The 15,634-nt window shown below is 45.2% G+C and overlaps 1 protein-coding gene across 5 annotated transcripts in view; it reads right to left on the bottom strand.

Annotated features, from left to right (window-relative positions):
• Window positions 1–1,709: 1,709 nt before the first annotated feature.
• The window catches only part of Izumo2 (IZUMO family member 2), a 28,159-nt gene continuing 14,234 nt past the window's right edge, over window positions 1,710–15,634 (bottom strand). For 4 of the 5 annotated variants that reach the window (XM_037200440.1, XM_037200447.1, XM_037200454.1 and 1 more), the window contains 5 exons: window positions 15,432–15,518; window positions 15,214–15,234; window positions 12,351–12,431; window positions 7,765–7,888; window positions 1,710–1,812 (listed from right to left, as the gene is read on the bottom strand). In XM_037200440.1, the coding sequence (XP_037056335.1) occupies window positions 1,770–1,812; window positions 7,765–7,888; window positions 12,351–12,431; window positions 15,214–15,234; window positions 15,432–15,518 (356 nt within the window). In that variant the 3' untranslated portion in view covers window positions 1,710–1,769. The remainder of the gene's footprint in view (window positions 1,813–7,764; window positions 7,889–12,350; window positions 12,432–15,213; window positions 15,235–15,431; window positions 15,519–15,634) is intronic. The other variant, XM_037200442.1, reaches the window with a different exon arrangement.

The raw sequence follows: 15,634 nt of genomic DNA, 5'->3' as shown, positions 1-15,634 counted from the left end.
GGGATGGGTGGGGGGCACAGGGGTGGGGGGAGACGAGGGATGGGAGGGGGGCAGGAGGGTGTGACACTAGAGGGCTCTATATATCAAGTTCTGGCCGGGCTACTTAGTAAGACAATTGATCCCACTCCCATCTTCCCAAACAAACAAAACGCCAAAGGAAACAGAGCAATAAAGAAAAAAGAAACCCTAAAAACAAACAAACAAAAAACGCCAAAAACTAAAAAAGAGGTGGGTGGGGTGGGGGTGGAGCGGCTGGAGAAATGACTCAGCGGTTGGCCATTCTTCCAAAGGGCCCTGGGTTCAATTCCCAGCACCCACATGGCAGTTCACAACTGTAACTCTAGTTCCAGGGGATCTGACACACTCACAGAGTCACACATGCAGGCAAAAGCCCAATGTACATAAAAACAAAAACAAAAAAGCCTTTTTAAAAATTGGTTAAAAAAAAAAAAAAGAAAAGAAAAACCAAAACCAACCAAACCAACCAAAAACAGTAAAACAAAACAAAACAAACTCAAATCACACCTGTAGCTCTCTTGGTAGAGGGCAGAGTGCTTGTCCGGCATGCACAAAATCCTGGGTTCAATGCCCAGCACCACATAAACTGGATGTGGGGTGCATGTCTGGCACTTGGGAGATGGTGGAAGAAGGATCAGGAGTTTAAGGTCATCCTCTGCTACAAATTGAGCTCGAGGTTGGCCTAGACAACATAAGACCTTGTCCCATGAAAAGAAACAAAGTTATTACTACTCGGGAGCCTAAGATGCTGCCAAGCTCCTAGAATAGCCAAGGCTGTAGCAGGTGACAGCCAGTCAAGAAGAGGAGGCCAGACATTGGCTCCCGTCTCCCGCGGCCCACCTGCTGCCAAGGCTACTGAGTGACCCACTCACTGCCTTCAGCCACTGTCCTGTGGCGAAGTGTGCCTGTGTGGGCTGCAGGCAGGAACTACAATTCCCAGAATTCATTGAGTCGGAGCCCATGGGCCACTCTAAATTGACTGGGAGTGTACAAGACTCTATAATGACAACGAGATGGACTGAAAGCTTTGGCAAATGGGAATTTGGTGTTGATAAATACTTTTTTCCAGACTTTAGCAAAGCCGTGCGGGATGACAGACACCAAGGTCACAGACACTTTTGCAAGAGCAGAGACTTCTGGGAAATGTAGTTTCCTGTGCCAAGGGGCTCCAAACTATGTGAATTCTCTACCTCCCTAAATTTCTTTTGCCTGCTTTTTCTTCCCTCCTTCCATGCCTGCCTTCCTCACATCTTCTTTCTTTTTCCTTCTGTCTGTCATTCCTTTTGTTTCTTTTTATTTCTTTAAAATGATGTTATGCTTGCTGCTCTTTACTCTGGGGATGGTGCCACCCACAGTGGGCAATTCTTCACACCTCAATTTATGCAGTCACGATAACACCCTCATATACATGCCCAGAGGCCCGTCTTCCACATGATTTTAGATTCTGTCAAGTTGACATCACTGACCATCACACCCTGTCTTAAAACATTGACAGTCCCCCACTAACTCACTACCTCACTCCCCACCCCCACCCCCTGCACACACACACAAAACCAAAAATGTAAAAGGGGCTGGGGATGTAGCTCAGGGTGGAATGCTTGCCTAGCACACTAGGCAGTACGTTCAAATCCTGGTACCACACACACAGAACACCAAATGACTGAGTGTCCACAGGGAATGGACAACACTAAGGAATTTGTCACTGATTTTATTAAATTTATTTTCCTTCTACAAACACCAAAGTGACTGGTCTACTTGAGCAGGAGTTTTCGGTTCTGTCTGTATGTACAAGCCCTGGTCAGAAGGAAAAAGAGGAAGGTTAAAACGGGTCAGGTGGATATGCCTGTGATCACGGCACTTGGGAGGCTGAGACAAGAGGGTTGTCCTGAGTTCCAGGCTAGCCTTGGGTACAGAGTGAGACCATATCTCAAAAAATCCAAAAACTAGTGTTGTGAGATGGCTCAGAAGGTAAAGAAAGCTGCCAATAAGGCTGCCCATCCGAATTTGAGCCTCGGGACCCACATGGCTGAAGGCAAGAACAGCCTCTAGAGTTATCCTCTGACCTCCACATGTCTGTTCTGCCATGCATGTGTGTACACCACAGACAGACAGACAGACACACAGAGAGATAGGTAGATGGTAGATGGATGGATGGATGGATGGACAGACGGGTGGGTGGCAGGCAGGAGAGAGGACGCTGAAGGCTGGAATTAACACCCACAGCAGGGGCTCAGCCAGAGACATTGTTAGTTTCTGGTATGACTGGGAGAATGTGGAATCAAGGGAACCAGGAGCAGGGAAAAATGGACAGGAGAAATAACAAAAGGACAGAAGCAGAGAACCATGACTGAACAGCACCCCCCCTTCCCCACCCCACCCCCCAAAGCTATGTCTCCCACTTCCCAATGCCCAGCGCTTGCCTAAGTGGCTTTATTCAGAAACAGTCATTGCAGGTGTAATTAAGACAAGCTGACATCATCCTGAATTTGGGTCTGGGTTGTATCCAATGGTATCATTATATGAGAAAGGTAAGGCCTCACTGTGTCTCAGGGAGAAAACAAAAAGCTTACCTGATGAGTGGAAACTTAGATGCCACTGTCTGGGCCCAAACCAACAGTGCAGTGAGGCTGGCGATGGGATTCAGTTGGTAAAGTGCTCACCAGCACACCAAAGCCTGGAGTCCACCCCCAGCACTAAATAAGTGGGGCACAGCAGTCACCTCTGCGCTAGGGAGGTGGAGGCAGGGCAGCCTCAGCTACACTGATTTTCAGACTAGCCCGGGCTACAAGAGACCCTGTCCCAAAATCCAAACAGAAGCAAGCAAAAAGTAAGCTAAAGCCTGGCATCTCTGTTCTCAGTTTTTATCCATCTCCCCTGCTGACCTTTGTGCACATGGTCAGTCTCAGGGGTTGTAAACTGAGGACACAGATCTAAGAGGCCCTGCACTACCTTCCTGTCAGCTGTTGACTGTGTCCTTTCCAGATCAGCCTAGAGGTCTCCAGTCATTGTCCTAAGTCTTTGGTCTCCTTGGATAACAGAAACTTGGCAGGGATGGGTGGGCTGGAGAGATGGCTCAGTGGTTAAGAGCATTAATCTCTCTTCCAGGGGACACACGTTTGATTCCCTCCACCTATATAGTGGTTCACAACTATTTGTAACTCCAGTCCCGGGGGATCCAATGACGTCTTCTGGTCTCTGAGGGCACCAGGCAGGCACATACTGCACAAACATACATGTAGGAAAAAACCCCATACACATAAAAATAAAAAAATAAAAAAAAAATGTCAGCCCAAAGTCGAGTGGTGGCAATACACACCTTTAATCCCAGCACGTAGGAGACAGAGGCAGGCTGATCTCTGTGAGTTCAAGGCCAGCCTGGTCTACAAAGTGACTTCCAGGACAGCCAGGCCTGTTATACAGAGAAACCCTGTCTCAAAAAATTGAAAACAGAAAAAATAAGATCATCCCAGGTCAAGTTCACACTGAGCAGCAGTGACATCATGGGAAAGTCTTGTTCTCTCAAACACTTGGATTTCTTCCCGCCACCCTGCAGGAGCAGGCCTGAGATTAACGACCAGCCAACCACACCCTGACAAGACTGTTATCTGCTCATGGCCCCTACCCCTACCCCAGGTCCCCCGATGTTTGAATGCAAATCTCTAGTCACAAACCACAGCTTCCATACTTTAATTTCATCTTCCCAACATGTCCACTGTGAATGAAAATATCTTCTTTCCTACCCACTAGGGACTTCTGTTTGCTTCCCTTGGGAGAAAGTGGTTAACCCAGTAATTTGGGATCTGCTGGCCCAGGACTCCAGTTCCATAAAGTCAGAAGCAAGCTTGGCTGGAAGACACAAACTAAGGAATGTCCAGGGCTGCCAGCAGCTAAAGGCAGCTGAGAGACAGGTGTGGAATAAGCAATCCACCCTGAGGGCCTCCCATACCAACTCATGACATAGGGTGTCTGCTACAGATTCAAACCTTTAAATGTTTCATATGTGTGTTTGTGTGTGGCTGCTATGGCATGCATGTGGAGATCAGAGGACGAGTGGGAGCCGACTTTCTCCTTCTACCGTGGGTCCTGGGGAGCCAACTCGGGTTATCAGGCAAGTGACTTTACCCCCTGAGCCATCTGGACAGCCCCAGATAATGACTTCAGGTGATGGTAACTGAACATAGGCCTCAGGCATGTTACTCAAATGCTCTACCACTGAGCCACACCCCAGCCCCTCACTGGGGGATTCTAGGCAGGGGCTCCACCACTGAGCCACACCCCCAGCCCCTCACTGGGGGATTCTAGGCAGGGGCTCTACCACTGAGCCACACCCCAGCCCCTCACTGGGGGTTCTAGGCAGGGGCTCTACCACTGAGCCACACCCCAGCCCCTCACTGGGGGATTCTAGGCAGGGGCTCTACACTGAGCCATGCTCCTAACACTCCTAAGAATAAATTTCTGTGGCCCTAAGCAATCTCGTAGGTAGAGGTGCCCCTCCTGTGTGCCCTGGCTTATGTCCCATGAGCTGTTAAGTTTCATCATTAATGCCAAGCTAAAGCTTGTCATTCTAGCACTAAGAAGTCTGAGACAGAAGGTGAGTTCCAGATTAGCCTGGGGCACATGAGACCCTGTCTCAAAATACTAATAGTGGGGTATGATAGCACTCGCCTTTATTCCCAGCCCTGGAGAGAGGCAGGTGGGTTGTGCCAGATCAGCCAAAATTTATATAGTGAAACACTGTTTCAAAAAAATTTAAACAAGGCGAGATCCAGGACCGGCACCAAAACTACATGGAGAAACTCTGTCTGGAAAAACCAAAAAAAGAAAAAAAAAAAAAAGTTAATGGTAGCTGGGCAGGCACCTGTAATCTCAGACCTGGGGATGTGGAGGCTGGATGACTAGTAATTTCAAAGTCATACACAGAGAATCTGAGGGTAGCTTGGGTGTACATGTGAATCAGGGCTATGACTCTGTCTCAAAAACATGCACAATAAATATATGCCAGTTAGTAACTAGTGGTAAACTTGAAATGGTAGAATTCTTTAAAGCCTAATTCTAGGTAGCCTTAAGAAAATGGTATCTTAATTATTTTTGAACCTGTATTCACCTTGTTTTTTTTTCAAATATCTTAAGTTATATTTTCTTTTTCAGAGCTGCTTCTTATTTGGGGCTACTTTTTTTTTTAATGGGGGCGTAATTCATAAAAGGGTATATTGTTTTGATGAGACTTTTTACAACTATGGCCGGATGTCTTTCTTTAGTCTTCCAAGAAGGGCCATTTTACTTTTTTAGAGTTACTGTTTAAAGTCATGAGGTCAACAACTTGGACTACTATGCATGTAAGCGCTAATGCAAATTAAAGCCCAAGTTGACCTCCAGCAGCAGTTCATTCTATGTTGACAGTGAGAGAACACTTTGCCTGTTAGGATACTGTTACTCGTGGACTGAAATGCTGAAAAAACCCCTCCCCCTATTTTGTTTTTTGCAAAAATCAAGGTATATTCTAGGGTTTCCTGGTTGACCTCAACAGATAAACTGAGATGATAGTCTTAGATCAGAAATGATCTGAATGTAGATTTACAGTCTACGTGTACAGCTGGCTAAGTGAGATCGCTTTCACAGTTCTGCATGTATCCCATCGGCTCCCCATTAGTCACTGAACTCTTAAAACTGGTATTGTAACATTATCACAATATTTTGCGCCAATTTTATAAACTTTACAGTACAATATGTGTTCCTTTTCTGAGGCAAACCAAAGGTATATTTCTCAAGGTTCTGCTGCTATCAGCAGCGTTGATGGAGGATTTTTTATACATTTGTAATAGATAGGAATAAACCAGAAAAAAAGAAGAAAAAAAAAGTGATGGAGGAAAAGGTGAACACTGCAAGAATACTCAAAGGGGCTGAGAGTTGCAAACGCCAAGAATGGCTTTGCATAGTAAATGGAATAGAACAGCTCTGAACTATAGCTTACTTTTCCTGGTTTGGTCTGACAGAATGATTGAATGCTTTTGTACAAAAATCAGAGCCTTAAAAACAAGGATTTGGTGAGATTGTAAAATGGTGTGCCACTTTGGCAAAACAGTTTGGTGGTTGGTCAAAATGCAAAACATTGTTACTCTGTTACTCAACAATTCTACCCTTAGGAATATATCCTCAAACTACTGAAAATGTGCACCTATGAAACATGTACATGAAGGTTTACAGCAGTGTGTTGCTAATAGTAAAAAAGTTAAAACAACTCAAATAGCTATCAAATACTGGAGAGAAATAAAATGTGGCTTATTCATACAATAGAATATTATTAAGACATAAAAATGAATGAGAAACTGACAGATTAAATGACTTTGGTGAACCTTCATAATTTCATTTGTAGATCTTTCCATTTCTAATTTATAAATACATTTGGGGTTATAAATTATAAAAAAAAAATATATGCCAGTAAAAAAAATAACAAATGAATATATCAGTGGCAATATTAGTGAAGAATATATAATAACCATGCAGCTAGGACAAATGTTGGTTTTAATCAGTACACTTGTGTTTTTTTCTGCATTTTTTCAGACAAGGTCTCACTATGTAGCTCTGGCTGTCCTGGAACTATGTAGACCACCAGGCTGGCCTTGAACTCACAGAGATCCACCAGCCTCTGCCTCCTGAGTGCTGGGATTAAAGCCTGCACCATTACATCCAGCTTCTTCCTCCTCCTCCTTCTTTTGATGGAAGAAGGGCTCACAAAGATAGAACATAAAGCTGGGGCACTTTTGTACCTTTGTGACTTAGGGGTGCGGGAAAGAGAAAGTGAGAGGCACAGGGAGAAAGGGGGGGAGGGAGAGGGAGAGAGAAAAGGTATGGAAAAGAGAGGGGCAGAAAGGCCGGGGCGATGCTCAGTGGTTCAGAGTGCTTACTGCTCTTACAGAGAACCAAGTTTGGTTTCCAGGGCCCAAACGGTGGCTCACAACCAACCCAACTCCAGCTAACAGGCATCCCATGCCGTCTTCTGGCGGGCTGTGCGCCCACATGCACACACTCCCCAGACATACACACAAACACACAAGCATAACTAAAAATATTATCTTGCTGCTGGTGGTAGCCCACGCCTTTAATCCTGGCACTCAGGAGGCAGAGGCAGGTGGATCTGTTTGAGGTCTACAGAGTGAGTCCCAGGATAGCTAGGGCTACACAGAGAAACCCTGTCTCAAAAAACCAAAAAGAAAAAAAAAGTCTTAAAAAAGAGGGTGAGAGGGAAGGAAAGACAGGAGAATTTTAAAAAGCAAGAGGGGAACTGAAGGACATGGGGGGCGGACCAAAGACCCTTTATGCATCCATTTTTTTCTTCCTTCATTCCTCACTCCCCCACCCCATTTCTTTCTTTTTTGAGATAGGGTCTCATGTAGCTCAGGCTGGCCTCAAACTCACTATTTAGCCAAGGAAGACCTTGAACTTCTGATCCTCCTTCTTCCCCTTCCCAAGTGCTGTGATGACAAGTTTGTGTCACACCATACTTGATATATCCAGTACTGGGGATCGAACCCATGACTTTGATCATGCTAGGCAACTTCCAACTGAGCCACATCCCCACCTTTCCCCAGTTCCTGAGACAGCATCTTGCTGTGCTGCTCAGACTGGCCTTGAACTTACTGCCATCCCCCCACTTCAAATCTCCCAAGTGCTGGGGTCAGAGGAGGGGACCGCCACACCTGGGTGGTATCCATGTTTGAGGGATTTAGAGGGTTAGGGGTGACTCACGCGATCAGGATGACCAAGAAGGTGAGGATAGCCAGTCCCACGGCCACCAAGTCGCCCACCAACACCATGTTCTTCAGGTCGCTGTCCGACTGGAACTTGAGCGCCATGCGGGGCTGCCCATCCACTGGACAGTTGGAAGTGGAACTCAGCACCCCTCTGTGACCTCCTCCACCCCACCTGTTCACCTGGCCCACCGCTTAGTGCTGTGCCAGGCTCTCAAGTACCATTCACCATGGTGAACACCACAGCTTAGCCTGTCCCAATAACAGCCAAAACCAGGGCTAAGTGAGCCTCATTTCTTGTTGGATATGGGAAGGAAGCAAGAGGTTGGATCCAAAACCCAGAAAAGAACTGGGTGGTTCACAACTGTAATCTGAACACTTGGGACACTGAGGCAGGAGGACTACTCTGAGCTGAGGGCAGTCTGGGCTGCAGAATGAGACCCCGTCTCTTAAAAAGGAGGACAGCTCCTTCTCCAGCACCATGGCTGACTGGCTGCTGCCATACTTTGTACCATGATGATAATGGACTAAACCTCTGAACTGTAAACCAGCCCAATTAAATGCTTTCCTTTATGAGTTGCCTTGTTCTTGGTGTCTCTTCCCAGCAACAGAACACTAAGACAGAAGCTGGTACCAGTGAGCGGGACATTGCTGTGACAAGCCTGACCATGTTGCTTGTTGGTGGAATGCAGACTTTTTGACTTTGGATTAGGAAAACCGTTGAACACTTTCAGTGGGGCTTAATGGGCTGTACTAGAAGAAGTGTGGGAGACAGTGGTGCAGTGATGCTGAGAGATTATGGCACCTTCTGAAGAAAAGGCTTCAGAGGGTAATAGTATCGGTAAGTGGCCTAGAGACTGTTCTTGTGATATTTTGGTAAAGAATGTGGTTGCTGTCTGCCCTTGTCCAGAAAAACCTGCCTGAGGTTAAATTGAAGAATTTTGAATTAATGGTACTGGTGAAGGAGATTTGGAGACAGCCTAGTATTACCAGTGGCTTAGTGGCCACTTGTATGCAGATCTACAATGAGAAGGAGCAAGCTGAGCCAAGTGTGCAGTTTGAGGAGAAAAGGAGCACCAGGAAGTGGAATGGAGCTAAGTGCAGTGCTCAAGGAGATTAAAAGATTAAAGAAAAGCCTGATACTAGGTGGAATAAAAGGAACGGTGACCTCAGGGAAGACCCCACCCAGCTAAGTTTCCAATCTGTGAAAAGGAACTAAAGCAAAGCCTAAGCAGTGAGGGAACTATGTCTGATGAAAATGTATTTGAATGAGGGAGCCAACTTCCAGCTCCAGCAATCAGCATCACTTGGCAGCTTCAGCCATGTGGTTCTGGCTTTAGAATCAAGGACAGAAGAAAGGGGTTATGGAAGGAAGCGCGTCACTGTGGGGCAGGCTTTGAGGTCTCTCTTGCTTATACTTTGCTCTGTGTCAATTGCTTTCTGATCAAGATGTAGCCAGCACCATGTCACCTGCATGTCACCGTGCTCTCCACCACAGTGATAATGGACTGAATCTCTGAACTGTAAGCTGCCATCACAATGTAATGTAAAAGGATAAAGCCACATAAGATGGGAAATACACAGGGAGTCTGGATTCTATATGTTATTGTATTGATTTTGAATTTTTTGAATATTGATAAGCAAAGGCAGCTGCTGAGAGGCAGTGAACAGGACTGCAAAATTGAAGCAACCTAGATACTTTAGGGCTGTCTTAACTTTAAAAAAGAAGTAAAAAATATATCAAATGAAGTAAAAAATGCTTTGGAGAAGAGTTTTTGCTTTTGTTCCCACAGGAGATGAGAGGCTGTGGATTCCTTCAGGAATAAAATGGATCAGGTTTGCTCAAGGGAGACCTCCTGAATTTTGACAGGTGATATCTATCAACAAATATTATAGCTGGTCTTCCCAGGACTTTGCCATTATTTCAAAATTTCTCTTTGGGACACTAAAAATGCCTTTGCCCACAGACAATAGGAAGCAGTTTAGAGAAATGATGTCCACATTCCCAAGGGTTGGGTTGTGGGAGGTTTTTGGTTATTTGGTGGGTCATGGATATTTGTTATCATTTAGAGGAAATTTGATAAAAAGACAACTGTTAATCTCAGATATTTTAGATTGGCATGGATTTGGTATATTGACATAAATTTAAAGTTAATTTTGTTACACTGTATATATGTTTCTGCTCTTGTTTGGGGTATTGTGCTTATACAGCTCATTTAAATGAGCTTAATGCATCATTAAGAAATGAGGTTGGTAGTCAATCTTTAATAATCAAACTTGTAGTCACATTAGGTATGTTTTCAAGGTTAAATAGGTGTATTTTAGACAAGTAGATGCTTTTTTTAATGTATTTTATTTTAATGTGCATTTTGTGTTTTTGCCGTGGGTGTGGGGATCCCCTGAAACTGGAGTTATAGACAGGTGTGAGCTGCCATGTAGGTGTCTGGAATTGAACTCAGGTCCTTTGGAAGAAGAGTCAGCTCTCTTAACCCCTGAGCCATCTCTCCAGCCCAGTAGATGCTTTTTCAAACACTTCAAATATCTACAGAATATAGCATTTAAGATGTTTAATAACCTAAGGTTTTTCATGTCAATGAGACACATCTATCTGCTCCTGGCAGCACCAATTTACTTCATAAGTAGATGGTTTACATTGAAGAAACTCCATAGGAGTTCGCTTTCATTGTGGCAAGGTTAGCCATTTGGGCAGAAACTGCTTTTGCCTTGACTGCTTGACTGTGTGCTCTGTAGACTGGACACACAGGACCCACAGGAAAGTGACTGCTGAACTTTGCCAAAACAAGGCAAAACAGTCCTTTCAAATTCCTGTTTCACAGAAGTCTGCCAGACATTCTGCAGGACACAGAGGAAAGCGACTGATGAACTTTGACAATACAAGGCAGGACAGTCCTTCAAGTTTCCTGCTTCACTGAAAAGTCTGCCAGATATTCTAGGACTGTGGGCTGAAGATGGATGCCCCAACATTGCAGAGGAACTTTGGGTGACTGTCCAGGCAGATGTCTCTGTTATTATTAATTCCTTCTGGGTCTCTGATGAAGTTAAAGACTAGGTAGTTATAGCTGCAGTTTTCCTTGATTATGATAGAAAGTAAATTATGTATAAAACTTTAGAGTCACTAAGATAGAGTGGATGGCGGAGTGTTTTCTCTGAATTTTCTAAATACAAATGGACTGAATATTGTAAATTAATTCTTATTTGATAACTGTTTTTGTTGTATATAGTTTTACTATGATAAAGTTAAAGTCTTTCATTTTTAGCTAGGCAAAAAGGGTACGTAGACTATTTTAAGATGTGTTACATTTGTTTATGCTGTGGAACATTTGTTTAATGGTGCAAAGGTGCGTTGCACTCTTTTATGTTGCACTTGTTTATCTCTGTGAAGCTGTGTTACTTTGCCTGTCTAAAACACCTGATAGTCTAATAAAGAACTGAACGGCCAATAGCAAGGCAGGAGAAAGAATGGGTGGGGCTGGCAGGCAGAGAGAATAAATATGAGGAGAAGCAAGAACAAGGTGAGTAGGACTCCAGGGGTCGGGCCAGCCAGCCACAGAGTAAGAGTGAAAGTAAGACATACCCAAGTAAAAGGAAGATATAAGCCCAGAGGCAAAAGGTAGATGGGTTAAGTTAAGAAAAGCTCGCTAGAAATAAGCCAAGCTAAGACTGGGCATTTATAATTAAGAATAAGCTTCTGTGTGTGATTTATTTGGGATCTGGGTGGTGGGCCCCCAAAAGAGCAATAGAGCGAAGAGTAAACAACAACAACAACAACAACAAATATCTAAACATAAACTTTGTTTTCTAAGATAGGATCTTCTCTCTTTCTCTCTTGGTTTTTTTTTGTTTTTTTTTTTTTTTTTTTGTTTTTTGTTTTTTGTTTTTGTTTTTTTTTTTTTTTTTGAGATAGGGTTTTTCTGTGTGGCCCTAGCTGTCCTGGAACCTGCTCTGCAGACTCACAGATAGGATCTTTTAAAATATATATTTAAAATTATGTGTCTTTGTGGGTCTGAGAAGAAGTACATGTGGTTACCTTCAGCTGCCTGGAACAATGTCATCCTCTAGAACTGGAGCTACAGACATGTGAGCTGCCATCTGGGTGCTGGGAATCCAACATGGTTCCATTGAAAGAACTGTCAGTGCTCTTAACCAATGAGCCATTTACCAATCTTTAAAACACATCTTAATTGTGTGCGTGCGTGCGTGCGTGCGTGCGTGCGCATGCCAGAGGTCGATGTCAGGTGTTTTCTTCTATCCCTCTCTAACCTGATTTTGATGTACGGTCTCTCACTGCACCTAGTACTTACAAATTCATCCAGGCTGGTCAGTGAGCTTCAGGAACCTACTTGTCTCTTCATCCTACTCCAGGGCAGAGTTGCAGACAGGAGCTATGTAGCTCAGGCTGGCCTTGAACTCCAGATCCTCCTGCCTCAGCCTCCCAAGTGCTTATGGGGAGCCTTGAGACCCACCTCCACAGGAACAAGGACCATGAGGAGCCTTGAAACCCCCTCTACAGGAACATGGCTGTCTCTCACAGGCCGCCCCTGCTTTTCCAAACCCACAGCTTACCATAACAGTACTTCTCTCTGATGCATTTGGGGGTGATTTTCTTGCAATGTAAACAGTCCAGGACCTCCTCTTTGAGCATGCCTGGGCAGGGGGGAAGGGAAAAGTGGAGAAAAGCAGACCCCAGGAACTGGCAAGGCAGGGAGGAACAAGGCACAAAGGAGATGGGGACCCCTCCTTCCTCTGAACGTCGGAAGAGCCGCTGCCTGGCACAGCAATGGTTCATGTGAGAAATGATTTTTTTCTTCTTCTTCTTCTTCTTCTTCTTTTTTTCCTGAGACAGGGTTTCTCTGTGTAGCCCTGGCTGTCCTGAAACTCACTCTATAAACCGGGCTGGGCTTGAACTAAGAGATCTGCCTGCTTCTGCCTCCTGAGTGCTGGTATTAAGGGCATGCACCACCATGCCCACTTGAGAAATGATTTTTCTATCATTGAAGAGTCAAATGAAATTTTCATAGGTCAGGTCACCTGATCATAGGATATGGGGCGGTGTGCTGAGGATTGAACCCAAGGTCTTGAGCATTAGACAAGGGCTCTACCACTGAGCCACGCTTCAGTCCCTCACTGGGGATTCTAGGTAGACACTCTACCACTGGTCTATATCACAAAGTCCATTTTTTTTAAAAATCCTGAGACAGCATTCTGCTAAGCTACCCAGGTTAGCTTTGAACTTGAGACATTCTTGCCTCAGCCTCGCTCAGTAGCTTCTATGGCGGATTCAGGCCGGCCACCATTTTTTCCCATTTGTAGACACTTAAGCAAACCTTTTCTCGGTTGCTGTCATTTTATGTATTTCCTGGTGTGTGCATGCACATACACATACATGAACGGAGCTCAGAGAACAACTTGCACGAATCTGTTCTCCTTCCTTGTGTGGGTCCTGAAGACTGAACTCAGGACAAGCTAGCTAACAAGCTCCTTTACCTCCTGAGCTCTCTTATTGGCCCCAATATTTATTAATTTTTGAATCTGCTACTTTCCAGTCTTGGAGCCTCGTCTGGTGGGCGTGGTGCAGGTTCACTGGGTCCTCTCTTCCTGTGCCAACAGGAAGACACTTCCCAGGACCCTTTTGTGGTGAGTTGTGCCCACATGTCCTACACTGAATCAGAGGGAAATGAAAAGTGTGGTGGGTACCATGCCAGGCCACGAAACTTCCCGGGTGCTTCCCTAGTTCAGAGGCCAGTGTCAACCACCAGCATGGGGCAGCGGAAGTTTGAAGAGCTACAGGACTCCCTGTGGATGTGGCCGAGACAGCAGCACTTGTCACGTTGAGCCATTGAGATGTGGAGTTTGTCAATGCCACACACCCTATGGCACCTACAGCTACAGATGCCCCAGGCTCCAGTTCACACCATTTTCATAAGACCCCCAAAAGTCAATCTTGAGGGGCCAGTGAGATGGAGCAGCTGGTAAAGGTGCTTGCCACCAAGACTGGTGACCTGAGTTCAATCCCAGAGACCCCCTAGGGAAGAAGGAGAGAACTCCTGTAACTTATCTTCTGACCTCCACATGGGTATTGTACACACACACCCTAATAAAATAGGATAATAATAATAATGTGGTGCCTCATGAAATAACAGCACTGCAGAGGCTGAGGCAGGAGGATTGTCCTGAGTTCTAGGTCAGCATGGGTTACAGAGTGAGAACTTGTGTCAAAATAAAAAGCAATGGGGGAAGGGAGGCAGAGATAACTCAGTGGATAAGATGCTTAGAACAGGAAAGTTGACAGTGGTGGTGTGTGCTCATAATCTCAGCTCTGAGGAGGCGCAGCAGGGGGATCCTGGGCTCACTGGGCAGCCAGCCTAATCAGTGGCCTTCGGGACACTAAGAGACCCTGTCTCAAAAGCCAAGGTGGGGGCTAAAGAGATGACTCAGTAGTTAAAATTGTTTACTAATCCTGTGGAAGACTGTGGTGATATATTGTGTACCCTAATAAACTTGCCTGAGGATCAGAGGACAGAGCCAGCCTCTACATTAGACACAGAGCTAGGCAGTGGTAGCACACACCTTTAATCCCAGCACTTGAGATCTCATGCCTTTGCTTGGGAAGCACACACGACTTTAATCCCAGGAAGTAATATGGCAGGGCAGAGAAAGGTATATAAGACATGAGGAAACAGGAACTTTTCTCTTTCGGCTGAGGATTTCGTAGAGATAAGAACTAGTGGCTGGCTGTTCTGTTTCTCTGATATCTGACTCTTTTTTTTAAATTTTTTTAAATTTTTTTTAATTAAAAGATCATTCAGACAACAGAAGACCCAAGCTCAGATCCTATCACCTACATGGTGGTTGCAGCCATCTGTAACTCCAGTTCCAGAGAATCTGATGGCTTCTTTTAGCCTCCATGGGCACTGCACTTACGTGGTGCATAGACATACGTTCCTGAAAACACTCATATAACCAAAATTTAAAAATAACTAAAAATGGCTGGGTGGTGGTGGCACGCGCCTTTAATCCCAGCACTTGGGAGGCAAAGGTAGGTGGATCTCTGTGAGTTCGAGGCCAGCCTGGGCTACCAAGTGAGTTCCAGGAAAGGTGCAAAGCTACGCAGAGAAACCCTGTCTCGAAAAACCTAAATAAATAAATAAATAAATAAATAAATAAATAAATAAATAAAATAACATGGTGGATGGTTACTGGGGCATGATACCCAAGGTATCATGATACCCTCTGGCTTCCAAAAGCATACACACACACACACACACACACACACACACACACACACACACACACGCAGAGAAACACCCTCCCTTGATGACATGGCTCATGTTTTTGTGGTAAAATGAGTATGGCATTAGAGTTTGACTTGGGAGGAATGGGGAAAAGGTGTGGGAGGGTGGGGGTGAACAGGAAAAGCAGGACTCACGACAAATTTTGTGGTCACAGGCTGAAAAAGAAGAGAGCTGATATGAGTGACATGGGGACATGGATGGTGGCTTCAGAATTTAATTGGGAAGGGAGCAGGGGAGAGAAGGGGCAAATCCAGGGGAGGAGAGGAAGGAATGTTGGTGGGACGGGGATGCTGGGAGTCACACAGGGCGACTTTGGGGGGCAGGGACCGTGGTGGGGAGATTGGGGCAACACCTTTTGCTTCATAGGCTTTTAGCTCTTTCTTTAGTTCCTTGACGGCATGCTCCCTGAGGCTCACCAGCTCTTCCAGCAGAGCATCATCTGAGGAGGGAAGAGATGCTAATCAGTGCAGAGCCCACCAAGCCTTGAACCACTTACAGAATGAGTGAACCGGGCTGCAGAGATGCCTCAGCGGCTAAGAACACTGTCTTGTCGAA

This window comes from Peromyscus leucopus, chromosome 1, assembly GCF_004664715.2.
Source record: "Peromyscus leucopus breed LL Stock chromosome 1, UCI_PerLeu_2.1, whole genome shotgun sequence".
NCBI classification, from domain to species: domain Eukaryota; kingdom Metazoa; phylum Chordata; class Mammalia; order Rodentia; family Cricetidae; genus Peromyscus; species Peromyscus leucopus.
The sequence above is the reverse complement of the archived record's forward strand: the minus strand, read 5'-3'. Positions and strand labels throughout refer to the sequence as shown.